This window comes from Oryx dammah, unplaced genomic scaffold, assembly GCF_014754425.2.
Source record: "Oryx dammah isolate SB20612 unplaced genomic scaffold, SCBI_Odam_1.1 HiC_scaffold_11, whole genome shotgun sequence".
Lineage (NCBI taxonomy): Eukaryota > Metazoa > Chordata > Mammalia > Artiodactyla > Bovidae > Oryx > Oryx dammah.
In genome coordinates this window covers 36,937,010-36,964,125 of record NW_024070195.1, presented here as the reverse complement: position 1 = coordinate 36,964,125, position 27,116 = coordinate 36,937,010, and the positions used below count along the sequence as shown (strand labels likewise).

The 27,116-nt window shown below is 49.7% G+C and overlaps 1 protein-coding gene across 3 annotated transcripts in view; it reads right to left on the bottom strand.

Annotated features, from left to right (window-relative positions):
- Positions 1–26,227, bottom strand: part of MOCS1 (molybdenum cofactor synthesis 1) — a 33,313-nt gene extending 7,086 nt beyond the window's left edge. The window contains exons 1-7 of one of the 3 annotated variants that reach the window (XM_040249760.1): positions 26,024–26,227; positions 18,014–18,140; positions 16,398–16,565; positions 3,557–3,721; positions 1,135–1,196; positions 734–845; positions 210–322 (exon numbers count right to left, since the gene is read on the bottom strand). In XM_040249760.1, the coding sequence (XP_040105694.1) occupies positions 210–322; positions 734–845; positions 1,135–1,196; positions 3,557–3,721; positions 16,398–16,565; positions 18,014–18,140; positions 26,024–26,137 (861 nt within the window). In that variant the 5' untranslated portion in view covers positions 26,138–26,227. The remainder of the gene's footprint in view (positions 1–209; positions 323–733; positions 846–1,134; positions 1,197–3,556; positions 3,722–16,397; positions 16,566–18,013; positions 18,141–26,023) is intronic. The other 2 variants (XM_040249758.1, XM_040249759.1) reach the window with 2 other exon arrangements.
- Positions 26,228–27,116: the final 889 nt, after the last annotated feature.

Genomic DNA, 27,116 nt, shown 5'->3' with positions numbered 1-27,116 from the left:
CAAGCTCCTTAACCCATGTCAAGCCTTTCTTTCTGTCAATGAAGCAGGGAGTCCGCTATGATGGCCCTGAATTGCTCCTCACTTAAAGAGCACTGTCCTGTATCACTGACTCCGACCCCAGCGCAGCCCCTGCCAGCTCTCCCGTCCGAGGGGCCTAGGGTGATGGCATGACCCTCCTCCCAGCCCCAGCCCCTCTGTCTGCCCCCAACCTTGGCTGTGCTGGATTCCTCCTCAGGCAGCTTCTCCAGGTCTGGCCACTGCTGCCGGAGGGTGTCCAGCATCTCCTTATAGCTGACCATCTTCTTAAAGTTCCACCTGTTGCCTGTGTTGGGAGTGGGAGCCACTGAGTTGCACATGATGGGGATGCCAGGGCTTCAGGTTCACCCTCCAGCAACCCAGGAACCAGTTCTCTGCCTCTGGGTCAGGAGGGCATGAGGCTCAGCCTGAAATGGGGGAATGGAACCACACCTACGCTCTCCATGAGAAGCCTCTGATCCCCACCATGGACCTGGTGCCTGCCAGACCCCTCCCCACCATCTGTGGAGAAATTTCTACATGCACAGGGGGTCTGAGGTCAGCAGCATCCACAGGGGTGGCCAGACCTTGTCTGCCCACTCAGCCCTTCCCGGGGTCCTCGGCAGCCCCCCGCTGTGCTCTCAGCAAGGCTCTGGTCAGGCTCCACGAACAGGCCTGGCCTCCTCTTCCCCCACCCACCCTGCCCTGTGGCACTGACCATCAAAGGGCATGTACTCGATGAAGCGCACGTCCAGGGGGAGGCCCTCGGTCAAGGCCACGAAGTCCAGGAGTTCGTCCTCGTTCAGGCCTCTCATCACCACGCAGTTCACCTTGTCGGGGGATGAGGGAACTGTGAGGGTTAGCCCTGCGGTGTTCTTTCTCCGGGGGCGGAGGGCTGGTTCTGGCATCTCCCTAGGCTCTCCACCCAGGGTCCCGTTCCTTGCAGCCCTCCCCCAGTTCTCCATGGGGTGGAAGATCCCATGGGGTCACTGGTTTTCTCCCCTCTCTTGTGGGGAGCAGGGGCAAGGCTGGAGGAAGTGGGCCAAAGGTAGTGGGGGCTACCCTGCAGCTGCTCTGGCCAGGGATGGAGGCTGTCTTGGAGGAGGCAGAAGTCCTCACCTTCACGGGGCTGTAGCCCAGCTCGATGGCCTTGTGGATGCCCTCCATGACCTTGTGGAAGCCTGTGGGCAGGGAGAGAAGCAAGGGTCCAGGCACCACCTCCCTCTTCCCCCAATCTCACACCCACAGTGAAGCGCCAGAGCCATCAGGAGCCTCAGAGACCGCAGAGTCCAGGGACCAGAGGGTAAATATTGTAGGCTCGTAGGCCAAGAGGCAAAATTGAGGGCATTATGTAGACATGTATCATAAAGGCTTCATTAACTAAAATTCAGAATATGATAATAATTAAGTATAACTTATAACACAGCTCTGCAAATAGAATGGAAAAGTGAAGTTCTTTTTGCAGGGACAATATTTCGCTTAATTGAGATTCATGGCGAATGTTCCTTATCATTAAATTCATGGCAAATGCTATCAGCAAAATCCATTCCTGGCTCGCAGGCTGTAAAAAGCCAGGCACAGGGGCTGGACTTGGCTGGTGGGCTGTAGTGTGGGGACCCTGATCTAGGTGAACCCACTGATGGTCAAGAGGAAGAAATTGAGGTCCAGAGAGACAGGCAGTGCCCAGCGGGGCTGGGAGAGGGAGGGGGCAGCTCGCACTCATCCTTCAGAAAACAGGCTCCCCAACTCCCTCACAGCGCTTCGTCCTCCCCAGTGCATCCATTCATCCACTCTTCACGTTCTCCTCAAGCACCCAGTAGGCCCAGACGCTGGGCCGGGCTGGTGAGCACGTCCCGTGCATGTCTCACCCATCTCTGTGGTTAATGCAGTGAATGCGGTCCCAGGCTGCCTTCTCCTGCCCCAGCTCACTCATGCATCCAAACATCTAGGTGCCTACAGACCCTCCCCTGCCTCCAGCCGGCCTCCATGGCTTCCCCACAGCATTTCTGGAGTAAGACGGCAGTGCTCAGTTGCTCAGTCGTGTCTGACTCTTTTGCGACCCCATGGACCCAACAGGCGGCCCTGTCCATGGGATTCTCCAGGCAAGAATACTGGAGTGAGTTGCCATGCTCTCCCCAAGACAGCAGGAAGAGATGGCAAAGGAAAGACTGGGCAGCATTTACACAATGTGTCGTTAGAAAGCTCTCTCTTCTCTAAAGTACTCTCCCTCCAAAAGGAGGCAGGGGACACAGGTGCAAGTGGGAGGGCGGATCTGACATTAGGATCTACTGTCTCCAATCTTCATTCCAGGAAAGGAGTCAAGGAGGCAGGGGGTGTGCAGATGTGTATGTTTGCGGGTGGGCGATAGCGGGTAGGTGGGTGCAAATAAAGCTCCAAATTACACCTTCCACCTCCCCGCCTCAGAGCTCCTGCAGGTTCAACAGATGCGCCACGTCAAAGTAAGCTCCCTTGATTTCAACGCCCCATCCCTCAAGGCCCAGCAGAAACGCCTCCTCCTTGAAGCCCTCCCAGTATGCCCCTGCTAGGAGAGACAGCCCTAGAGAGAGAGTTCTCTCTTCCCCTCTGAAGGCCGAAACTGACACCACACAGCCAGCAAAGGTGGTCCCCTGGCATCACACTCTCAGCCCTTCGTAGTCTATAAGGCAGAGCAGCGCCCTGTGTCTGTCCTTTCACTGTGCCCAGAGCGGCCCTTCTCAGGAAGCAAAGACTGCCCCAGGCTTCCACAGCGCACTGCTGGGTATAAACAGGAAGTCACACGCTGGGGGTGGGGTAGGGGGAGGAGGTGGGGCTGAGATCTCCAGGCTGTTTCCAGAGAAGGGGAAGGAGAGCCGGATCTCCCCAGCCATCTCTCTGATCCTCCAGAGCAGTCTCCGTAGTGTATCGCCCTTCCCAAATCAAAGGGCGCCCGACCCTCTACAGAACCTCCCACCCAACCCAGGGCTCATGGACAGCTGGTGCCAGTCCAGTGAGACCCAGGGCTCGGCCCCTCCCTGATGGAGCCTGGCAGGAGGCGGCCGTGGGTGTGCTGGCTGCAGTGGGTGAAGGAAGAGGCTTGCTACATCGGGGGGGGGGGCCCAGTGAGCACCCCTGGGTGCTGGGGGACCCCCCACCTGGCAGCGTTCGCCCTGTCCCTGGCATCTAGGATGGCGGCTTCCACCCCCAGGCTGCCCCACACTTCCTCAGACCTCACTACAGGGTACACAACTTGTCCCAGCGTGCCAGGGACTGTCTTGGTTTTAAAATGGAACGTTCTGTGTTCTGGGAACCCTTTCCGTTCTGGGCAGGGAAGAGGGAAGGCTGCTCACCACGGTTCATTAGCATCTGACCCCAAAATGTCCTCAAGGGGGTGGCCACAGAGAAAAAGGACACGTTGCAAGAGTGAGGAGGGAGGAATAAACGTCTAGGCTTTGCGAGAGCCCAGACACAGAGAGGGAGAGACCAGGCCCCTCGCACTCTCCACGGCTCCCCTGCTACGAGGGCCTGGGAGAGTCACCCTCCACTGTGAACCCCATCTGATCACCTTTCCTGCGGACGATGAACTCAAACTTGGCCGGTACCAGCGTGTCCAGGCTGATGTTGATGGCGCTGAGACCAGCTTTCTGAAGCTGAGGTAGCAGCCGGGCTAGGTTGATGCCGTTGGTGGTGATGCCGATGGTCCTCAGGCCTTCCAGCCGGCGGAGCTGGGCTGGAGAGAGAACAGGAAGGGGTATCAGCCTGCTTGTTCTTGGTGAGGAAGGGAGAAGGGCTGAAAGGAGAAACTGTAAGATGGATAGAAAACGAGCTCTCTGTGGACTACTACTGACCAGGTTTAGCTTAACAAGAAACATAAGGATAAAAACAATGATCTAAAAAAGCAACCAAAAGATCAAACACAGAGTGCTCCCTTTGCTAGAGTGCACATGGGACTGGCTGGATGAAGGAGACCAGAGCCCAAAGAGCATAGAGGAGCAGGTTCTGTGCAAAGTGGGAGGGAAGCTAGCCTGCACCAAGCTGAGCAGGCACCTAGACAAGGAGCAGAAGCGGGGGCCCTGCACGTGGCAGGGAGGCTGCCTTCTAGGGAAATGTATAGGGACGCGTTGGGTGTGCTGGTCGCCCTACCATCCCCACCAGCAGGGGCATGGCAGTACCTTTTACCCCAAGGCTGCAGCACTTGAGCCAGCTGAAGGGGGTGGGGGTGGGGGCAACCCTCCCCCTCCCCTATCTGAGTAGCTGCAGACAGCTGGAAGAGACTGACAACGAGAAAGGAGAACAAGGCTTGAAGCATCACACTCCCTGATTTCAAACTATATTACAAAGCTGTAGCAATCAAAATGGTATAATATTGGCATAAAAAAAGACCCGTGAGGGATTCCCTTGGTGGTCCAGTGAATAAGACTCCCCGTGAAGGGGACCTGGGTTCAATCCCGAGTCGGGGAACTAGATCCCACATACTGCAACTAAAGATCCTGCATGCTGCAACTAAGACCCAAAGCAGCCAAATAAATAAACAAAGCTATATGGATCAATGGAACAGAACAGAGTCCAGAGATAAACCCATGCATGTGCAGTCAACTAATTTACAACAAGGAAGCCAGAAATATACAATGAGGAAAGGACAGGGAAAACTACATAGCCAAGTGCAGAGGAATGAAACTGGACCACCCTATTAGGCCACACACAAAAATCAAACTCAATTCAAAATGGATTAAATCAGGATGCGAAGCCACAGGACTCCTAAGAGGAGACAGGCAGTGAGTCAAAGGGGCTTACTTTGACACTGATCTTGGTGATGACTTTTTGGATTAGACACCAAAAGCAAAGGCCACAGAAACAAAAATAAGTACGTGGGACTACATCAAAGGAACATGCCTGCACACAGCAAAGGGAATGGTGGACTGAAGTCCACCTACTGAACTGCAGAGGATATCTGCGAATGATACATATGATGAAGGGGTAACATCCAAAATATACAAAGGACTCATACACCTCAGCATCAGAAAAAAACCAAGACAACCATCTGATTAAAAAATGGTAGGAATGAAAAAAATAAAAAATAAAAAAAAATGGTAGGAATGTAAACTGGTGCAGCCCCTATGGAAAACAGCGCCAAGACGGCTGGTGCACTGGGATGACCCGGAGGGATGGTACAGGGAGGGAGGAGGGAGGGGGGTTCAGGATGGGGAACACATGTACGCCCGTGGCGGATTCATGTTGATGTGTGGCAGAACCAATACAATATTGTAAAGTAATTAGCCTCCAATTAAAATAAATAAATTTAAATTAAAAAATAAATAAAATAAAAATTTAGAAAGAGATCTACCCTAGGATCAGCAATTTCACTTCTGGGTATTTATCCAAAGAAAGTGAAAACATTAACTTGAAAAGATATATGCAGCCCATGTTCACTGTGGCATTGTTTATAATAACCCAGACTTGTCCATTAATGGATAAATGGATAAATAAAATGTGGTACACACACACAATGGAATATCATTCAGCCATAAAATGAAGGAAATCTGGCCATTTGCAACAGCATGGATGGACCCTGAGAGTATCATGTTAAATGAAAATAAGTCAGACAGACAAGACAAATACCACATAATCTCACTTAAACATGGAATCTAAATAAAACCAAAAAACTAAAAAAAAAAAACAAACCAATAATCATGGATGTGAATGATATTCATCAACAAATGTGTATTGATCAACAAGCAATGATATCACTTCACATTTGTTAGAATGGCTATGATCAAGAAGACAAGAAATAACAAGTCTTGGCAAGGATGTGGCGAAAAAGGCACCCCTATGTCAAAAATAGACAACTGGTAAATTAAGCTTTGTCTAGATGATGGAATATCACGCAACTAAAAATGACTCTGTACCAAAATATGTCAGGATGTTGGGAAATACACAAAGTCCAGAGGGCAGGTTAAAAATTAGGGTGAGAAGAGAAAAAGACAGGCGGGTCACCAAACCAAAATGTTGACAGCAGTTTCAGTTGGGCAGCAGTGATATTATCTTTGCTTATCTGAAATAAACATGTATTACTTTTGCAATAAGAAAATGAAAGTGTAAAAATAAAAGTTGTTGTTTTAAAAACAAAGAGAAGAACTTTACTCTGGGGACTCTGCCAATGTGAAAAAATTAGTAGTAGTTCTTGGCTCCCTTCAACAAATCAACCCTGAAGAAACACAGAAATCTAGGAACTTAAAGAAAAAAAAAGACAATCTTGAGAAACTCACAGGATGATGGACAGTGCTTTTGAGCTGGTACAGGGAAGGGGGTTGGAGCTGAAGGGGACTAGCCAATGAAAGCAGTTAAGAGAGAGCCAGCAGGGGTGGGGGGTGGGCAGGTTAGCCTTCTCCCTGCCCTTAGGCACTGACGCCTCAGTATGATAACTGCTTGTCCTCTTACTGAAGAATCTGGTGATAGGAGCGCCAGAGAACTAGCTCAGGAATTCACTACAGGTCAGGTGGTGGTGGTGGCTGGGGGGTGGACAGCGAGGAGGGGAAGCTGTCAATGTCCTGCTGGGAGTTGAAGACCACAGTGGGAGACCGTCTGGCCTCAGGCATCCATTCCTCCACTTCCCTCCTCCAAAGCCCTCTGAGGGTCACTGCTTCCTTCCAACCTGCCTCTCCCCGAGGGCAGAAGGCCTGCTGGGCCACCATATTACATCATCCAGGATTACATCACTCCAGGAGGTGCTGTTCTCATCACACTCCAGATGGACAGCATCTCCTGGAGTCGCACAGGACACCACCTGCACAGTCTGATGTTAGCATCCTTGGTTAGGAAGGGCCTCGCGGCCTCAGTTAGGGCCAGCGTCAGGGAATTAATAGTGCCAGCCTCAGGGCCTTGGTTAGGGCCAGCCTCAGGGCCTTAGTTAGGGACGGTATTTGGGCCTCTGTTGGAGATAACTTGAGGGCCCTTGTAAGAGGCAGGCTGTCAGTTAGGGCAGCATCAAGGGCTTATTTAGGGACAGGATTAGGGGGATAGTGAGGGGCATTTGAGGCTATTAGGGACAGTGTCAGGGCCTTTGTTGGGGCAAGCATCAAGGCTATAGTTATGACCAGTGACAGGGAGTGAGTCTGGCCACCATTATAGGCAGTGTCAGTGACCTGAGTAGAGACAATATCAAGACCTTACTTGGTGAGAACGCCAGAGACTTATTTTGGGTTAGGGTTTAGGGTTAGGCTGGTCCCTGGTGGGGAAGATTACAAACATGAGTGAATAACTGTGATATTCTGGCATCTTGAGCTCTCTGGGTCTATCAAAGACGACGATCTGGCCTTGAACCTTTTCCCGTTAAGTAGTGTCATACAGAATAGCGCATGTCCTCGGGGCAGTAAATTTACCGGCTAAACTAAGGAGACCCTTGAGAAGTACATCTAGTGCCTCCCCGAACAAAAACAAACCAAAAAACCCCAACCCTCCATTCATATAAATAGAAAAAAAAAAAAAAAAAAAGATCAAACAGACCAAGACTGTAAGAGAAATATAAATACAACAAAACAAATAACAGGATATTAACAAAATGAAACACAATTTTTCATGGTAAAAGGGAACAAGGGTAAGCAGTAGCTAAAAACATTATTGTGAAATAAGTAACACAAGAAGATAAATGGTAACATCCACACAGGAGAAATGGATGAGCTGGAAGGTAAGACTAAAGGGCTCTTCTAGCAAAAAGAAGAAGAGAATAAGACACTAAAATATAATTTAAGAACAGTGGAGGATCTAAGTAGATGGGTCACATCCAAATAGAGGTCCAAGAAAAAAAAAATTAAACTTGGGAGAAGGAAGGAATAGAGTAACGGGAAAAAAAATTCCCTATATCAGGAAAATTTCATTGAATGACAACAAGACAGATGAGGAAAAGCTTATCCTAGACATATGAGGTAAAATTTAAGGAAATTAGACAACAAAGGCAACACTCAGTCCAGAGAAGAAGAGCATATCACCAACAGCAAAAACCAGACTGATGTAAGACTTCTCCCAGTAGCCAGACTGATTAAGGAGACAGTGCAGTGACGTTCTTAACATAATGAAGGAATGAACCTTGAACACAATATTGTATATGCATTCAAATAATATTATAAAATTACTACTTTAATATTATAAAACTGTGGTGTTGGAGAAAGAAAACTCTTCAGAGGAGATCCAACCAGTCCCTCCTAAAGCAAATCAGTCCTGAACATTCATTGGAAGGACTGATGTTGAAGCTGAAACTCCAATACTTTGGGCCACCTGATGTGAAGAGCTGACTCATCTGAAAAGCCCTGATGTTGGGAAAGACTGAAGGTGGGAGGAGAAGGGGACAACAGAGGATGAGATGGTTGGATGGCACCACCGACTCAGTGGACACGCATTTGAGTAAACTCTGGGAGTTGGTGATGGACAGGGAGGCCTGGCGTGCCGCAGTCCACGGGGTCGCAAAGAGTCAGACACAACTGAGTGACTGACCTGAACTGCTTTAAAACATTATAAACACCACCTGGTACATCAGATTTAATCAGATTCACCATCAATATTGGAGTCACCATTAGAAACCACCACAACGAAAACATTGATATAAGAAGAGAAACAAATCCAAGAGATACAAGAAATGCGCATTTACACAAGATCAAATACTTGGTAAAGTTATCTTGAAAAGAGAGAGAGGGTGCTGACAAGAGATACAGAGGGGCAGACTATTCGTAATAACCTGAAAGTAAAATTCTAGAAAACACCAACAATAACAGTGGGGAAGGTTGAAAAAAAAGCAAAGGCCTAAGAGTGTGCTAAAGCTTTTGCCTTGTTTGGAAGAAAAGTGGGGGGTCATTTATTTAAAAGCCAAGGAGGAGGAAAAAACACAAAAAGGTACAACAGATTTTTAAAAACTGTTGAAATGAGTCCAATTATCTCAATAATTACAACAAAGGCAACTAGAATAAACTTCCAGTTAAAAGTCAAAGATTGTCAAATTTGATCAAAGTAATAGCTATGTGCTATTTTAAGAGACATACCGAAAGAACAAGAACACCTAGCAGTTAAAAATGAACAGATGAAAACAGATAAAATAATCTTATGAAAGCTAAAAGCAAGCTGATATAGCTTTAGTAAAATCAAATCCATAAACCTTAAGACCAAAAATATCATTATGGAGAGAGACCTACTACTTAGTGATAAAAGATCCAATTTATGAAGAAGAAGACATAACAATTCTAACCACATATGAACCTATGAAAATCACCTCAACTATAGATAAAACAAAAAGCAATACGACCTCTGAGAGAAACCAACAAATCCACCCACTTATTTATTGTTGGCAGGCCAAGCAGATGGAAAGTCAGCACAGACTGACATAACCAAAGGTTTAGGCAAGAAAATTAACCAGCTTGGTCCAATAAACAAATATAGATTTCTTCATGTAATAATTAAAGGATAAGCTGTTCAAGAATTTTTAAAAAATTATAAAAATTGCCAATATACTAGGTCATAAAGCAATCCTCAATAAATCTGAAAGGATAAGTTTCATACAGATAAGATTCTCTGGCCATATAATTAAATTATACTTTAATAAAACTATGAATTAAAGTCCTCATCTCTTGTATCTCCTGCATTAACAGGCAGGTTTTTTTTTTTTTTTTTTAATACCACTAGTGCCCACTGGGAAGCTGACTTCCCTACAAGCAGTGCTGAACTTCCTCAGAAAATTAAAAACAGAATTACCATATGACCCAGAAACTCCACTTCTGGGTATACACCCAAAAGAATTCAGAGTAGAGTCTCAAAGAGATATCTGTACATCCATGATCACAGCAGCATTATTCGCAATAGCTAAAACATGGAAGCAACCCAAGTTGATCAATAAATGAATTACCAAAATGTAGCACATTCATCCAATGGATTATTATTTAGCCTTAAAAAGAAAGGAAATTCTTTAATATGCTACAGCATGAATGAATCTTGAGGACCCTCGCTAAATGAAATAAGCCAATCACACACAAACACAACCCCAAATACTACAGGATTTCACTTCTATGAGGTTCTTACATTTAAGTAAGATGGTAAATTTTCTGTTATGTGTATTTAAACACAAGAAAAAAAGAAGTGAGGGGAACATCCCAACAGAATTTTCCAGGGAACGTGGTAATCAGATTCTAAAATTCTCATGGACAAAGCTTGGTATAGCTAGCTAAAGCACTGTTGAAGATTAAAACGGATTTCCCTTATCAGATAATGGACTTATGAAGCCATAGAGATTAAGACTGTGTATACTGGCATACAGATAGACAAACTAAATAGAATAAAACAAACTCAAAACAGACCAACGCACACACAGCTGATTTATGGAGGAAGTCCATGGGGTCGCTGAGGGTCGGACACGACTGAGCGACTTCACTTTCACTTTTCACTTTCATGCACTGGAGAAGGAAATGGCAACCCACTCCAGTGTTCTTGCCTGAAGAATCCCGGGGACGGGGGAGCCTGGTGGGCTGCCGTCTATGGGGTCGCACAGAGTCGAACACGACTGAAGTGACTTAGCAGCAGGAATTATTCAATAGATGGAACTAGGAAAAGTGACTATTCACATGAAAAAGAATGAAACTGGATTCCCCGAAGTTACCCCCAGATTAACTAAGGACTTAAATGCAAAAACAAAACTTCAAATATTTTAGTAAAACCATAGGCATTATTCTGACCTTGAGTGACGCATTTCATTAAGTACAAAAAGCACTAACCATACAGACAGAACTAATAAATTCAAGAACTACTACTGATCAAAAAAATTGTTACACAAAGTATGGCTTGTTTTTTCAAACTGGGAGAAGATATTTGCAACATATCTCAAGAACTTGGACCATACTAATAGGAAAAACCAAACAGAAAAAGGAGCACATGACCTGATCTGGTATGACACAGGAAAATAAATAAATATATATATAGCTAATAAACACGTGACAAGACGCCTGACCTCATTCTAAACAGGGAAGTACAAAGTAAGACCACAATAAAATGGCATTTTATATACAGTCCACTGGAAAAAGTCCAGAATGATAATACTGAATGTTGGGAAGGATCCAAAAGATACTTAGGTGCTGCTAGGGAGAGTATAAAGTCGTACAACCACTGTAAGACAATGCCAAATTGTTTGCCAAGGTTAAACATTCACATATTCCATACCCTGGCAATTCCTTTCCTAGAGAAAGTGTACACCAAGATGCAGTTATATCTTGAATGAGAATACAACTGTTTAAAGAACCACTGTTTATAACATCAAGAAACTGGAAAGAACCCAAACGTTCACTAACAGGAAGTGTGGTATATTCACATAATGGAACAGGAGACGGAGAGAAAAGGAGATGAAAGAAAAGAACTGCAACTCAGGCTGACATCTGTGAATTTCAGTTGCGTCAAAAGAGTAATTCCTGAAGGACCGCACAGAGCACAATACTTAAAAATTCAGGAACACCATCTCATTCCTAAAAAAGCAAAGGAGTGGTAAACAAGGCATTTAAAAGTGCTTTCTTAGGAAGGAGAAATACATGGTAGCGAAGTCCACAGAGGTGGTCAAAGGTTTTTTTCCAGGGTTCTGATTCTTCTTCTTCAAAAAAAAAAGATGAGGTAGTGGGTTTCCTTAGGAATTCAGCATTATCAAAATATGTAAATACATTTGTATAAATAATGTGAAAAAGGCCATGCATGGATCAATAATGAGATTATTTAATGAATTTAGGATTAGGATTTACTCTAAAACTCTATGTAACTAGAGCCCATCAAAAATAAATTTAAAAAACTTCACCCCATTTCAAAACTCTTTCAGGCCTCTTCATTGCATCAGGCCTCTTACTAGGGGCTCTAAGCTTTGAGACCTGGATGCTCCACATTTCATTTCTTCAACATAATGGAAGAACAGAACAGAGGATGGAAGAACAAAACCAAAAAGGGAAAGCCTGCAGGACTGAGCGATTCTCCAACTAAGCCGTCATCTGACAGCGACAAGTCAGACTTGAAGTCAGAAGCCAAAAAAAGTGCCCTGCAAACATTGCCAACACTATCGCAGGACGTGCATTTACAGGCATACCTTGAGGATACTGTGGCGTTGATTCCAGGCCGCTGCACTAAGGCAAAGATCACAATTAAGCAAGTCACACAGAGTCTCCTGGTTTTCCAGTGCATGTGAAAGTTACACTGGACTTCCCTGGTGGTCCAGTGATTAAGAATGCATCTGCCAATGCTGGGGACATGGGTTCTATCCCTGGTCTGGAAAGATCCCACATGCCACGGAGCAGCTAAGCCTGTGCGCCACAACTACTGAGTCCAAGCACCCACAGTCCGTGCTCTGCAATGAGAGAAGCCGCTGCAATAAGAAACCTGTGCACCACAAAACCAGGAGTAGCCCCCACTGGCCACAACTAGAGAAAGCCTGTGTGGTTAAAAAAAAATTATGTTTACACTATCCTATAGTTTGTTAAGTGTACAATAGCATTAGTCTAAGCAAATGTACATACTTGAATTAAAAAATACTTTACTGCTAAAAATTACTACTATTAAGCCTTCAGGGAGTTGCAGTAGTAACATCTAAAATAACCAATCACATGGGATTTCCCTGGAAGTCCAGTGGCTAAGACTTCAAGCTCCCAAGGCAGGGGGTCCAGGTTCAATACCTGGTCAGGGAACTAAGATCTCACAAGCGGTAACAAAGATGGAAAATCTCGAATGCCACAACTAAGACCTGGTACAGCCAAATAAATAAATATTTTTAAAAAATAACTGATCACAGATCACCATAACAAATGGAACAACAACAAAAGAGTTGGAAATGTGAGAATAAAATGTGACACGTGAGCGAATGCTGTTGGAAAAACGTCACCAGTAGACTTGCTCAACGCAGGGTTGCCACAAACCTTCCATTTGTAGAAAAACGCAGTATCTGTGAAGTACAGTAAAGCGAAACATCATCAAGTCAGGTGTGCCTACTTGATGCTTCCTTTTTTTTTGAAAATCACAAACCGTCACTATCCAACGTGGCAGCTGCTAACCACACGTGGGCATTTAAATCAGTGAAACTGTAATAAAGTTACAAATTCAGTTTCTCGGTCACAGTAGCAGCAGCTGAAGCCCAAGGCTGCCTGCTGTATCAGACAATACATAGAACGTTTTCACCATCCTGGGAAGTTCTATGGGACAGCACTGCCCTAAACCTACGACCAGATGGGAGGAACTTGCTCACACACAAGCCAGGAGGAGCAGTGCAGATCAGCTCAGGATTGTTGGAGCAGCTTCCAAGCTGCGCTGTCTTCTCAGGGCGAGTTCTGCAGCACCAGTCCCAGGGCTGACAGCCTCAAGCAGGCACCCAGAGAGACCAAGACGGCTGACTTAGTGAAACCCACAACCCCTTCACTCTGCCCCCTGGATGGGGTCCCTAAAAACTCTCATCTGGAGGGTGGGGGACAAGTGCTTGTGAACATCTCAGCTCTGCCTGCTGCCCCCTCCCCTCTGTCTAGCCCTTCTTCCTCACTAGCCCCACTTACCCTGCCCTGCAGGGCAGTTTTACTCTGAATAAGTACCTCTGCCAATCAAAGGAGCTGGGCTGGGAGATGTCAAAGTGGCAGCAAACAGCAGCACAAGAATTTAAGGCCCTATGACTGCCATTGTCTCAGGACACTGGTGGAGGGTTGGGGGAGAGCTGGGGGGGTGGTGCAGTCCCCCCTGCCCCGCCCCAATACACACCACTGAAAAGAGAGATCAGTCATTCAAAGTAGGTCACTATAGCTGGTTCCTTGTCCAAACCACCATCTATGTGGTGATCAACCCTTGACTATCCCCACACTACCAAGCCGGGACCAATAACCCAGGGCCATCAGAGCAGGAGGGTGCATGAAGCAACCACTGCGTAGATCATGACACTGAGCCCAGGGTGGGGCAGGAAACTGCCCAAGTTCACACGGCAAGGGGGTAGAAGAGCCCAGAGTGGGAATGCAGCTGGCCACCTCTCCGGGCTCCCTGGCCTCCTCCTATGCAAGGAGAGTCTGTGTCCCCCTGACTGTGCTCAGCCAGCCCTCTCTAACCAACAGTGATCCCCACCCCCTGGCTCACCCACAGGCCCTGGACAGACAGCAGAGGTAGTGCCCTGACCAAGGGCAGCCAGCCAGGTCTGGCCCCTTCCTGGAACCTGCTCTGCCAGTCAGGCCCTGAGGAATGGCCTGGAACAGGGCAGGTCAAGTCAACTCCCCTTGGCCAGCATGTGCAGCCCAGGAAGGATGCCAGGATTCCAGGTCAAGTGACCAGTGGGGGTGGCAGGGAGCTGGCCACAGGGCAGGAGGGAGGAAAGAGCTGGCAGGGGTCCCTGGGCCCCTTCTCAGAGCCCCCACAGCAGCTGAACTCTGTGTTAGATGGCAGTCTTCAGGAACTACTCCCGCCAGTGGGCTGGGATCCTCGAAGGTGGGGCCTGCGATCACTCCCCTTTGACCCCAACACAGTGCCAGGCACACAAGCAGGCACTCTAGAGAAGGTGCATTGAACCAGCAAATGAGGTGGACAGCTGAGGGGTGGGGGATGGGGGAGTGTGTTGCAGGGGGGGTCCCAACCTGAGCAGCGGAGGCGAGGGCCTCAGCAATCAAGAAAATGAAACCTATCTTCCTCTGACTTCATCTTCTATAATCGCACTCACAGTCCCTGCCTGACCTCAAGGCTTAGCACCAGCATACGGCAAGGGCCACCCTGCACACAGCACTTGCCACTTGCTGGGCATTTCCTTCTTATTTCTTCCCCAGGTCCAGCCTATAAGGTAGGTTACCCTCTTCATCTGAAGGCTTGCTGCTGCTACTAAGTCGCTTCAGTCGTGTCTGACTGTGTGCAACCCCATAGACAGCAGCCCAACAGGCTCCCCCATCCCTGGGATTCTCCAAGCAAGAACACTGGAGTGGGTTGCCATTTCCTTCTCCAGTGCATGACAGTAAAAAGTGAAAGTGAAGTCACTCAGCTGTGACCGACTCTTAGTGACCCCATGGACTACAGCCCACCAGGCTCCTCTGTCCATGGGATTTTCCAGGCAAGAGTACTGGAATGGGGTGCCACTTAGGATGTACTGTAAATGTTGCCCGAGATACTACTGTTAACAGTAGTATACAGGTGCAGCTGAGATCCCCACAAGGGCGTATCATACTTCAGAGATTGCATTTTAAACCACCTTCATTCATTCAGCAAACACCGGTGAGCACCAGCCGTGTGCCAGGCACTTTCCCAGGTGCTCGAAACACAGCTATGAACAGAATCCACCCAGATCCCTGAGAGCTTTCATGATAGTTAATGAGAAGACAAAAACTAACCATACAACATAACGTGGTAGGGTAGGGTCGCCACACCTTTTCTGTTGGAAAGACCAAAGAGTAAATATTTTCAGCTTTGCCAGGCATATGGTCTTTGCGGCAACACCTCAGCTCTGCAACGTGCTGCTGCTGCTAAGTCGCTTCAGTCGTGTCCGACTCTGTGCGACCCCATAGACGGCAGCCCACCAGGCTCCCCCACCCCTGGGATTCTCCAGGCAAGAACACTGGAGTGGGTTGCCATTTCCTTCTCCAATGCGTGAAGGTGAAAAGCAAAAGTGAAGTCGCTCAGTTGTGTCCGACCCTCAGCGACCCCATGGACTGCAGCCCACCAGGCTCCTAACCGTCCATGGGATTTTCCAGGTAAGAGTACTGGATGTGGGAGATATGTAAATAAGTGGGTGTGGTTACATCACAATAAAACTTTATTAATGGACGGTGAATTTAAAATTTCAAATAATTTTCACGTGCCACAGACGTTATTCTTTCGATTTTCTTTTTCAATCACATTTAGAAACAGAGAAACTATTCATAGCTTACAGGCTACACGCAAGCCGCTTGCCAACTCCTGGGAAACAAACAGCTGGCGGCATGTATGCGGAGAGGGACTTCAGGTCAAGGAGGCCTCCCCTAAGGAGGTGACCCGGGGGCAGAGCCCTGAACGAGACAGGCTGGCAGCCCTCTGCTCCCCGCGAGGGCAGTGGCACGTGGAAAGGCTTGGCAGAGTAAATGCGGTGAGGATTGGGGCGGAGCGGCAGGAGAGAGGTCTCTGCGGTTGATGGAACGAGATCACGCGGGCCTCCAAGCCCGGGGGAGGACTTCAGTCTAAATCTGACGTCAAACCACTGGGCTCTGGCACTTACTAGCTTTGTGACCTTGGGTGAGTTCTCCAACTTCTCTGTGCCTCATTTCTTAACAAAAATGAGAATAACGACAGTGCCTGTTTTCAGAGGGCGGCAGGACTCTGTGAACATAAGGTCCCAAGGGAGTGTTGGCTTCTGATATTTGTACTCGAGTCAAGCTGGATGGAGCAGAGCCTGGGAGAGGTGGTGATAACTCTGGTCAACTCACCCACGATGTCTACCACGTCCGGCCGGATGAGCGGCTCCCCGCCCGTGAGCCGGATCTTGTCCACGCCTTCTTTCACAAAGAGCCGGGCCAGGGTCAGGATTTCCTCTGTGGTCAGCAGGTCAGCCTTGGGGGTCAGAGGGACCCCCTCCTCGGGCATGCAGTATTGACCTGAGGGAAGGGAGGGGACGTGGAGGAAGGAAGTGACTGCAGCGGTCAGACCTCGAGGCCTCCAGTCCCCAACTTGCCCACCATGCTGCAAGTTTCTCTAGAACCCCAACCCAGCCAGGAGGAGAGACCCGGCCAAATCTGAGGTGGCACAAACCCTAGGCCAGATTCTCTCTGAGGCTCACCTTCCTCTTCCATAAAATTTAACACCCTTCCCCATCCGGCCTTGGTGTCCCTCAGTGGGTTAAAGATGAGAAATGAGCGGCCAGGACAGCCTGGCTGGGGGTAGGGGCGGGCCGAGACTGCCTCCTCTGTGAGGGGCTGCTGGGCGGGGTCTGTGCGGAAGGCCAGGGCCCTGGGCCCACTCCTGCCATCATTCAGTGCCTTCACCGCCTCTGCTGTGACAAACAGTGAGCCCCGCCTCTGTGTGTCCTGAGGTGCAGGAGGCCAGGAGGTGCTCCCTGCCCTGGGCAAGGCCACTCTCCTCCTTGGCAACACGAGTTCTCACACCCAGGCTACAGTCCTTCAGGTGACCGAACACCAGTCCCATTTCACAGACTGGAAGACTGAGGTACCACCTGTTCAGGGCAAGGCAGCAAAAGGGGATAACAAGGCGAGCCCTGGCTGGTGAGTGGGGCACCATGTCCTCCCTTCATTTCCCGTGGGACAGGTTCAACAGCACTAGTGGTCAGGACCTGCCAGGAAGTCAGGCAGATTAGGGAAGGGTCTAGAATTGGTCTTTGAAGATGGAACAGATTAGGCAAGAACATCAGAACATCAGTACTGCACGGGGTAAGTGTTGTTAGGTTGAACATTTACTACACAGACATGTATTTATTGGGCCATGAAGTAAACACATTTCTTACCGTGAGTTACAGTGCGAGGAAGGGAGGGAGGGAGGAAAGATGGAAGAAAGGCAGGACAGATGGACGCGCACACTTTGGAAGTCCCTCCAGCAGTGGACCCGGCCCAGAGCTCTCTGTATGACGTTATGCAATGAGGACTGTGTACCAGCCTGGCTCCAGACAACCTGTCTCATGAAACTAGAGTGTTTCCTTATACCCGGCAGTGCTGGCCATGGGCACCGGCCTATTTCACCTATTTACAGTGCCCGGCGGGCCCCATGCCATGCCCTGCACTGTGCAGACCTCAGGGAATTAGGAGGGAGGGAGAAAGAGTCCCGAGCCCGTGGTAGGTCCCGGGTCAGCCTCGATCCTGAATCCAATAGCAATTCTGTTCTCCAGCCTGATTCCAAGGAGAACCCAGCTTCCAGGATCACAAAACTCACTCTTGATCCCCACCTTGCCCCTGAACCCCACTTGACGAGCAAGGAAGAAGGCTGGGTGGTTTCTTAGAAAGAGGAATGGGGAGGAGTCCTGGACCAGGGGCGATTGCAGGGGCCACTGCAGCAGAGGGACAGGTGCCCAGAGAAGGCCTGGGGGGCAACTCACATCTGAGGTTGCATCTCTCGGTGAGGGAGATCCGCAGGTAGCTGTGGTGCCGGCCGAAGCTGTCGGTGAGGAAGGCGGAGAAGGGGACAGCGCGCTCCCCCAGGAACGGCCTCGGCCTGGATGGCACCTGCAGTGGGGTGGGAGGAACCACGGGCTGGGGGCAGGTGTGGGGAGAGCCCACCTCCGGGGCACAACGCCCACCCCTATCAACCACCCCCTCCCTCCCCTCTGACACCCGCACACACTGCCTCTCCATCCATATGTGAGCTCCGTGGTTCTGGGAGTCTGGAAGTCTCCCCTTATTCACAGGATGAGAGACAGGTCTAGAAGGACGGACCTGCCCTTCCAAGCCCCATACTCAGCCCTGGGGGTGCAGGGCCTCTGCTGGGGTGCAGCTGCCTGGGCATCAGGACAGAGCAAAGGGCACTAGACCCCACCCAGTCCCAACCTCCTCCCTGTCACACCTCCCTCAAAGGACGCCCATCCAGGAACAGCCATCCCTAGCATCTTTTGGACAGGTCACCAGGAGAGCATGTGCCTCTCGGCACCCAAGAAACATGTCCAGAAACGAGGAGGGAGGAGCAGGCAGCTATGAGGGCCAGTGGCCTGGAACATGGAACCACTTCTCCAACCCAGGCTTCCCCTTCCTTACCTTGAAAGTGAAAGTCGCTCAGTTGTGTCTGACTCTTTGTGACCCCATGGACTATACAGTCCAAGGAATTCACCAGGCCAGAATACTGGAGTGGGTAGCCTTTCACTTCTCCAGGGGATCTTCCCAACCCAGGGATCAAACCCAGGTCTCCCACATTGCAGGCAGATTCTTTATCAGCTGAGCCACAAGGGAAGCCCTCCTTACCTTGAGCTCAAAGCAATTACTCCTTGTGGCAGATGGGGTCACACAAGCTGCCTCTCCACTGCCCAGGGGGACCCAACAGACTACACCCCCAGGAGCAGCTGGGTAGCCAGCCAGGGTGGGTACACCTACGATGGAGGGCTCCCCGCCTGTAGAAGACCCTGGGGTAAGGACAATACAACCAGGGGGACCCACAGAGGGAATGAGGACACCAGCCCCCAGGAAGGGAGGATGGAGGTGCTAAGATGACCACCATGCTAACCCTGTGCCCAGATTACGTCAGTCCTTATCCTTCACCTACCCACTGCCAGAAGAAAGGATTAAGGACCCACACCTTGGGGTATAACGGGGAGGGGATTGCTGGAGGCTTCTCACAAGGCACAAACGCATCCTGGGGGAGGGAAAGGCAGCCAGCCTCCATCCCCCTTTCCCAAGTGTGAGATCATCTGCTCTCTCTCCCCGCCTCCCTTTAGAGCAGGGGTCCCCGAAGTCCAGGCTGTGGGCCGCTACCTCCTATAAGATCAGTGGCAGCATTAGATTAGAAATAAAGTGCACAGGAAATGTAATGCACTTGAATCAGCCCAAAACCATCCCCTCGCCCGCAGCCCTAGTCTGTGGAAAATTGTCTTCCATGAAATTGGTCCCTGGTAGCAAAAAGGTTGGGGACCCCTGCTTTAGAGCACAACTCTGGGTCATGACCGATGTTGGTGATAACTGCCCCACAGAAATAACATCTGCAAGGCATCTTGAGGTTTCCAAAGAATGTTCTCTGCTCCGTCCCCACACCTGAAAGGATTATTATAACCAATGCTTGGATGGGGTCCACGAACACCCCTGGTGGAACCAGGACTCAAATCCAGGTCTTCTAAGTTCTGCAGTCTTTCCCCTAGTTGCATAGGGTGTGTCCAAGAAGGTACACAGGATGGAATTCAGGGCAGGGAGGTCATTTCTCTAGTCTTTAGAACAAAGAAATCATGATCATGGTGGTCATCTGTGAGGTCTACGGACAGAGCTCTGGACTGGGGGCAAGAACCCCTGGTTTCCAGGCTCTGTGTACCCGGACAGACTGGCAAAGTTCTCTAACTCCTCTTGGTCTGCTCTCCCAGCTATAAAACAAGGACAGTTATGGGCTAAAAGTGTCCTGCTGTAAAAGAGGGGGTTAGCCAGGATGCTGGCAGAGAAACACCCCAGATTATCACCATCTTATAACCTAATAAAGCAGGCTTCTGGAATGGATAAAGAAGATGTGGTACTTATACCCAATGGAAGATGATTCAGCCATAAAAAAAAGAACAAATAATGTCATTTGTAGCAACATGGATAGACCTAGAGACTGTCACACTAAGTGAAGTCAGACAGAGAAGGACAAATATCGTATCAATTACATGTGGAATCTAAAAAAAAAAAAAAAAAGGTACAAATGAACTTACTTACAAAATAAGGGAAAAAAGTTACAGATTTAGAAAACAATCTTATGGTTCCAGGGGATCTTCCTGATCCAGGGAGCCAACTCGCATCTTCGGCATCAGCAGGCAGATTCTTTTACCACTGAGCCACCAGGGAAACCTGTACACATACTGCTAATAAAGACCTACTGTATAGCATAGGGAACTCCACTCAGTACTCCGTCATGGCCTATATGGGAAAAGAATCTAAAAAAGAGTGGATATATGTATAAGTGATTCACTTTGCTGTACAGCAGCAATGTGCTATACAGCACATTGTAAATCAACTATATTCCATTAAAATTTATTTTTAATGTTTAAAAAAGAAAGAAAGCAGGTCTCTGGGTCTCCTGCGGTCCAGGAAAGAGAAACATTTACTTCAGGGACCTCCCCAGCCCTGGCTGCATGTTAGAACCATCTGGGGAGTTGAAGAAAAACATGGAGACCAGTTGAATTCAGATCTCCAGGTGCTTGCGTTTTTCATTTCTCTGGGCGATTCTAATGTACAGCCAAGGTCAAAGGCCACTGATTGACTCAAGAGGCAGAAGGGGTGAGAGAGAAAGAGCAGGGGGTGCTTCAGGCTTTTCCTGTGTCCATAAAACTGACCTCGCTCTGCTCACTCCAGGACCGGTTTCCCAATCATCTAAGAAACGCTGCTCATGGTCCAGGGACCAGAAAGTAGCCGTCACTTCCCTGAACTGCAGTCTGAAATAATCACAAGAGTGCTCCCTCCTCCCTCCTTATTCACCCCACGGCCTTTCCACCCATGCCCTTGGGGGTGGGGCAAAGACACAGCGTGGAATCAAGAGTCCCATCCCCACTGGCCACCAGGGTCCAGGAGCCCAGACACCCAGGAATCCGCAGCTATTCGCAACTCAATAACTGGCTAATCACTCCAGGGCCCCTCCCCCACCCCCCCCACCCCCCAACCCCCCCCCCCCCCCCCCCCCGCCAAGACGCCCTCCTCACCCTAATCTGAACATCCTGGGGGAGGGAGGAACCCAAATGAACCCCCAGGGGGAGCCAGTGAGAGGACAGAGGCATATGACGCAGCAGAAACCGGAGAGGCGGTGTGGGATGGAGCAACCCAGCAAGGAATTAGGCCCTCTGCTCTGGCCAAGGGTGGGGCAGGCCTGATTTCATTTTTGAAACCAAGAGTGATCTTATCTACATTCATTCAGACCATACAGCCAGTACCTGAGGCAGCCCCCTAAACACACACAAACACATCTCTCGTCTCCCTCTCCCAGCCAGGACTGCAAACGCATCACTTGGATATCAACACGCCTCATCCCTGCCTCCTCTCTCCTCCAACACTGCATGTCCTACTTTCATTCTTCCTTTTTTTTTTTTTCTTTCCTTTAAACCCCCTGGAGGGAAAAAAATATTAGCACCAGTCAAAGGAGATTGGAATCCAGGAGGAATTACCAGGCAGATTAGACAGTGAAGCCTCTCGCCCAGGAGAGGCTAGGACATGTCACAAGCAGAACACCCTTGGCTGCGCAGACTCCCTGGGCCTCGCCTGGGGTGGGAAGTCTTCCTGCCTGACTCAGCGTTCCCGAGTCATAGCAGGTGTCGAACCACCTGTGTCAATGGACAGACAGGCAGGTCCCCAGTCCAGAGAGAAAGGCAGTGTGTGTGAAACCCAGTTACACTAGGGTAGCCATTCATTTCTAGACTGGTCTCTACTGTCAAAATGCTTTAGCCCCACAGAGGGCCAAGAGGGAAAGGGCCGATGTGTACATACAGCTAATTCACTCTGTTGTACAACATTGTAAAGCAACAATGTGTGTGTTAGTTGCTCGGTCGTGTCTGACTCTTTGTGACCCCGTGGACTGTAGCCCGCCAGGCTCCTCTGTCTGCGGGGTTCTCCAGGCAAGAATACTGGAGTGGGTTGCCATGCCCTTCTCCAAAGTTTAAAAAAAAAAAAAAGGTTTAGCCTCTAACAGTGACTCTCAACTCTTGTTACACATGAAAATAACCTGAAGAACTTCTTAGCAGTACTGATGCCAGAGCCCCAGACAAAAGATTCTGTCTCAGCTGCTCTGAGTTGGGCCCCTGGCTTTGTGTGTAGCATTCCTATTCTTCTCTGCAGCCCAGGTTAAGAACCATTGGCCCAGTCACACCAGAATTCGGTGCCATGTTAATCCAGGTGATTGCAGTTCTGAGCATTGGCTTTGGAGGCAGGTAAACCTGAGCGACAGGCCCGGTTGCCTACTACCCTTTCAGCTTTAGCTTCCTTGTCCATAAAGTATGGACAATAATACTACCTAAGTCAACCGGAGGAGCTCCTGGCACACAGTAGAGATTTAGGAAGAGACTGCTCCCATTCACTTAATCTAACTCCTACTCAGAAATATCCAGTCATCATATACCCATGGAGGGGCACTAGTTGTATACACTATGACTAGTTTTCCCACTCATGTCAGCTTCCCTCATCTTGCAAAGCCCTACTTAATGGCAGAGGGCCCAAGGCTGGGCTTCCAGACCTGCCCTCACACCACTCGAAGCAGGACAAGCAGGGTCTGAGCCACCCAGGGACCATGGACACCAGTGTGATTAACTGGGCACAAGGCAGCCAACCATATCTACTGGTTACATCTCGTCTCCTACCAGTGCAGACTGGGTGAGGCGGGGAAGGGCAGTAGGAAGGAGTCAGTTTAAGGAGGGACCTGCCCTCCAAGTGCCTTCCCTGGTATCCACTAACATCAGGCCTTTGATTTGACTGATAAAGGCCAACCTCCAAGTTGTTCTGGAGTGTAGATACCAGAGGAGCTGGGGGACAAAGAGACAGGCCAAACCCAAATAGCACTGGCCCAATTTACACCCTCTTTGGGATGACCTATACCCAGGGATGTTCAAAATTCACCTCTATTAAATGAGGGGACCTGGGCAAAGTGCCCAGCCCGAGGCCTTGACCTCCACTCTCCCTCCAGCCCCACCCTAAGTCTGAGGACTTCACACCTGTAAGGATAGTCATACTTCACTGAAACGCAGCCTCTGAGGAGCTAGGCAGGTTGGACGTTCAGACAGGCCTCCTGCAAAGTCGGCTTTCCTCCCGAGGGTGACTGTCCGAGGCCTGGCCCAGCCACCCTCCTCATGTATGCAGTCCCTCCCTGCAGAAACCTCTCCAACATGCGCTCTTCCCAGCCCCCCGAATAACTAGGTGCCACCGGCACCTCTCCCCTGAACCAAGGCAGCACGCCCAGGACCTGAGGCCAGCCCTGGGTCACCCCAGCAAAGACTGCCCGGAGCCTGAGATGGAGAAAAAGGGGTGTAGTGCTCGCAACTGTGGGAAGCCCTCTGTCCTGACTGTGCCAACCAGGCTGGCAGGGAGCTCCGTCTCCTCTACCCACCTCCCTGTGTGCCCACTCACCTCCCCTGTCCACCTGGAGAACCTCCTCAAGCTGCCAGTGGACCCAGCCCAAGGCCCCCTTCCACCAGCCTCGCAGCCAGCTCCCTCCCCACACCTCACATCACTCTCTCGCCCATACTCTGACAAACGGACAACACCTCCTGGCTTCCCCTTGTCTCTCCCAGCACCTCCCATCCCAAACCAGACCTCCAGGGCAATCCAGGGCATGGTGGTGTAGGGAAAAGGGGCCCTGCTGAAAGGCAAGGGAGGACAGGGATTCCAGGAGCCCCCACTCCCGCCAACTGGCAAGCTCAGCGGATGGGCAGAACACAGCTGTCTCCAAGACTCGCTCACCTCTGAGAGTCTCCGAAGGACATTCTATGCCCTCCCTCAACTGCGTACAGATGGGCTGGCAACTCCCTGGTCTTAAAGACATGAAAAGAGGGGAAGCCACAGGCCCAGGAGCCGAGTCACACTGGGGGCACAGCGAGTGTGAAAGCTTGGGGCGTCCTGCCCAGCGCTCCGTCGCGTGCTACCTCACTAGGTCTGTTTCAAACGGCCCCAAATATCTGCTGACGCCACTGCCCGCAGAGCACTGGGTAAGCACCGTACCTGGAAACACAGGGGAGCAACCTGTCTGCGGAGGATAACCCTGCTGGGAGACGTCCAGGGTGGGAGGGGGCTTATGGGACACAGCATGCAACAATGGTGGCAAGGATAATTATTAAGACAAACATGAAATACACGTGCACAGCATGTACATGGGCCAGACTATGCAAGTGTGTGTATATATATATCACATTTACTCCTTTAATCTCTATAACCACCCTAAGGAGTAGACACTGTTCTTCCCATTTCACAGAGGAGAAGACTGAGGCACTGAGCGGTGAAGGGACTTGCTGACGTTCACACACCTCGTAAGTGGCAGGGCTGAGATTCAAACTGAGGCATTCTGCTCAAGTCCACCTCCCCACCTGCTACTGATACCTCCACCCTCACAGTGTAAAGGACAGGGCAGGAGCAGCCTCCCCCATCCTCCCTGAAGAAAAGAAGCCGGAGCACAGGTGTGAGAGTTTGCGTTCCTGCTCGGTTACTTTACAGCTCAGGGGGGTCCAGGGAAGTTCACTTCCATGGGCTCCCTCACCTGAAGATACAAACTCTACTCACCTCAGGTGGTTTACTGTGAGGCCTCAGTGAGACCATAAATGAAGCCACTTAGCACAGGCTGAAAAGTACAAAGTAAGTTAGGGGCTCGGGGTGGGGAGGAGAAACTTCCCCTCTTCCTAAATTCTTTAAAGACCTCTCAGCCATCTTGGTTTTCCCATTTTTCCCTCCGTGACTCTCAGAGTTCAAGAATTTGGACACACTTCTTCACCTCCCAGCAATGCGAATTGCTTATCTAAGGATCCTGAGGGTGAGCAGGGAGGTCAGAACTGGGGAAAAGCAATTTAGCCTGAGACCCTCCTCCTGACTGAGCAACAGCAGGTGCTCAATCTGCTGACCTGCTGAGCCCCTGAACCTGAAGTCCTGTGCCAGGTGGTGGGAAAGGAATGAACAAATGGACCCAGAAAAAAGGTTTCACCAAATAAAAACAGATGCTTCTCCCAAAATGATACCCTGACAAGATGAGCAAAACAAACTGAAAACTTGTCATGCCAAAAATCCCTCTGAGAGATGCTGTTAAGGACTAGGGGGTGGGGATGGTGGGGGGCGGCTATCCTAACCCTAAAGAGACAGCGGATTCCCAAACCTGCAAAAGCCCAGGTTCTGGGCTCCACTCTGCTCCAGAATCAGGCTGAACCCTCCTAAGGGAAATGAAGATGAAACACAAACAGCCAGCGAAGGACAGGTCACACAGCCAGATGACTACAAAGTGACATTTTTAGTCAGTGCTACATTAATGAAGTAGGTGTCACAAAAACACCTGATCACACAGATAACCTCCCCGGGGGGTACAGTGAGGAAACTGTTTAAGGAAGAAGCTGTTTAAGGGTGTGAGGCAGGGCTGAGAGGGGTGCTAATAACATCGCACTGGTGCCAGAGTCCTGCCCGCCTGCTCCCCCATCTCTGGGAGTCACTCAGACCTGGAAGGAGATTGCCTGGCCGGGAGTCAGACCCCAGGGAGCACCCCCACCCCACCACCCCCAGCTGGGATTCCAGGTGGGACTGGGCGGTCGATCTAGAGAACATCTTTCTACACCTCTCCCTGTGCGCCTAATTAAGCGCCGAGGGGGTCCCTCCCAGGAGCGGACACCACTTTCAGAAGCAGCTGCCGCGGAGGGGCCGGGGTGCTTCTGGGCAGCTAGTGGCCTGACCATTGCCTCCCCCAGGAAAAGTGTGGAGGCGGACGGGCTCACCTCCACGACAGGCTCCCCAGGGCATGGCTGCGTCACCGGAGCCCCCGAGCTGCAGCTTCGGACACCGGCTCTCAGGACCCGCTGCACCACCCGGGACACTGGCTGGGCCGCCATTGAAGCCTGCCGGTGGTGCAAGATCCCACAGGGTAGCCGATTCGGGAGAACGCTACCCCGGGACTCGCCGCCCCGTGTCCTAAAGGCAGGGGCGGGGCAGGGGCGGGGCCCGAGCAGCCAATCGGCGTGGGCGCCGTACCGCGCGGCTTTCTGGGAGTTGTAGTCCACTTCCGCTTCTCCTTTTCCCTGGCTGGTTGTGTTCTATCTAGGGAGGGCTTGGAAAACGCCAGGTTCAAACTCAGCAGAAGATCCTGAGTCTTTTCCTACTGGCAGCTCTGGACTTTGTGCCAGTCGCATACCACGACCGAAGTGCTTTAGGGCCAGGTGAATGAAATTTAAGGAAGTGCCAAAAAAGTAGATTTTCAAGATAATGTTTTAATGCAATATCTCAAAAAGTCAGAATGCAAAAAAAAAAAAAAAAAGAACAAAATATCAACATCTTACATAAAAAGATCTGAGGGAAAAAGACATGAATGTGTAATAGCTGTAGGCTTTTCCCTCACCATCTTTCTAGCTTTATCAGCCATTTCTCCCCAAAGTATGTCCTGCATTCCCTGACGCAGGATTATTGGCCATTTCCTCAACTGTGCCTTCCTTCCTATGCACCTCTGCCCATCTCTGCTGATTTAAAGGTCATCCATGCTCAGACACAGAAGAAATTCCATTTCACTAATCTCAACAGTGCCCTAAGCCCTGAACACGTACTCTACCAAGTGTTCTCTCTTTTCCTGAAACTTTTAGGCTTTTCTTTCTTTCTTTGTCATAAATCCTTTAACCTATTATGGTATGTACTATAGTTTTATATATATTTGTAATGCTCCTATACCCAGTGACTGCAGTCTTCTAGAAAGAAGGGATCATTTTTGTATCACCTACAGTGCTCAGCACAGTACATTTCCCACAGAGTTTATTGAATAGTTCTTAATCAATTAAAACAAGGCAATATCTGAGCCTGTACATTCATGGCTGCTCTAAGTCC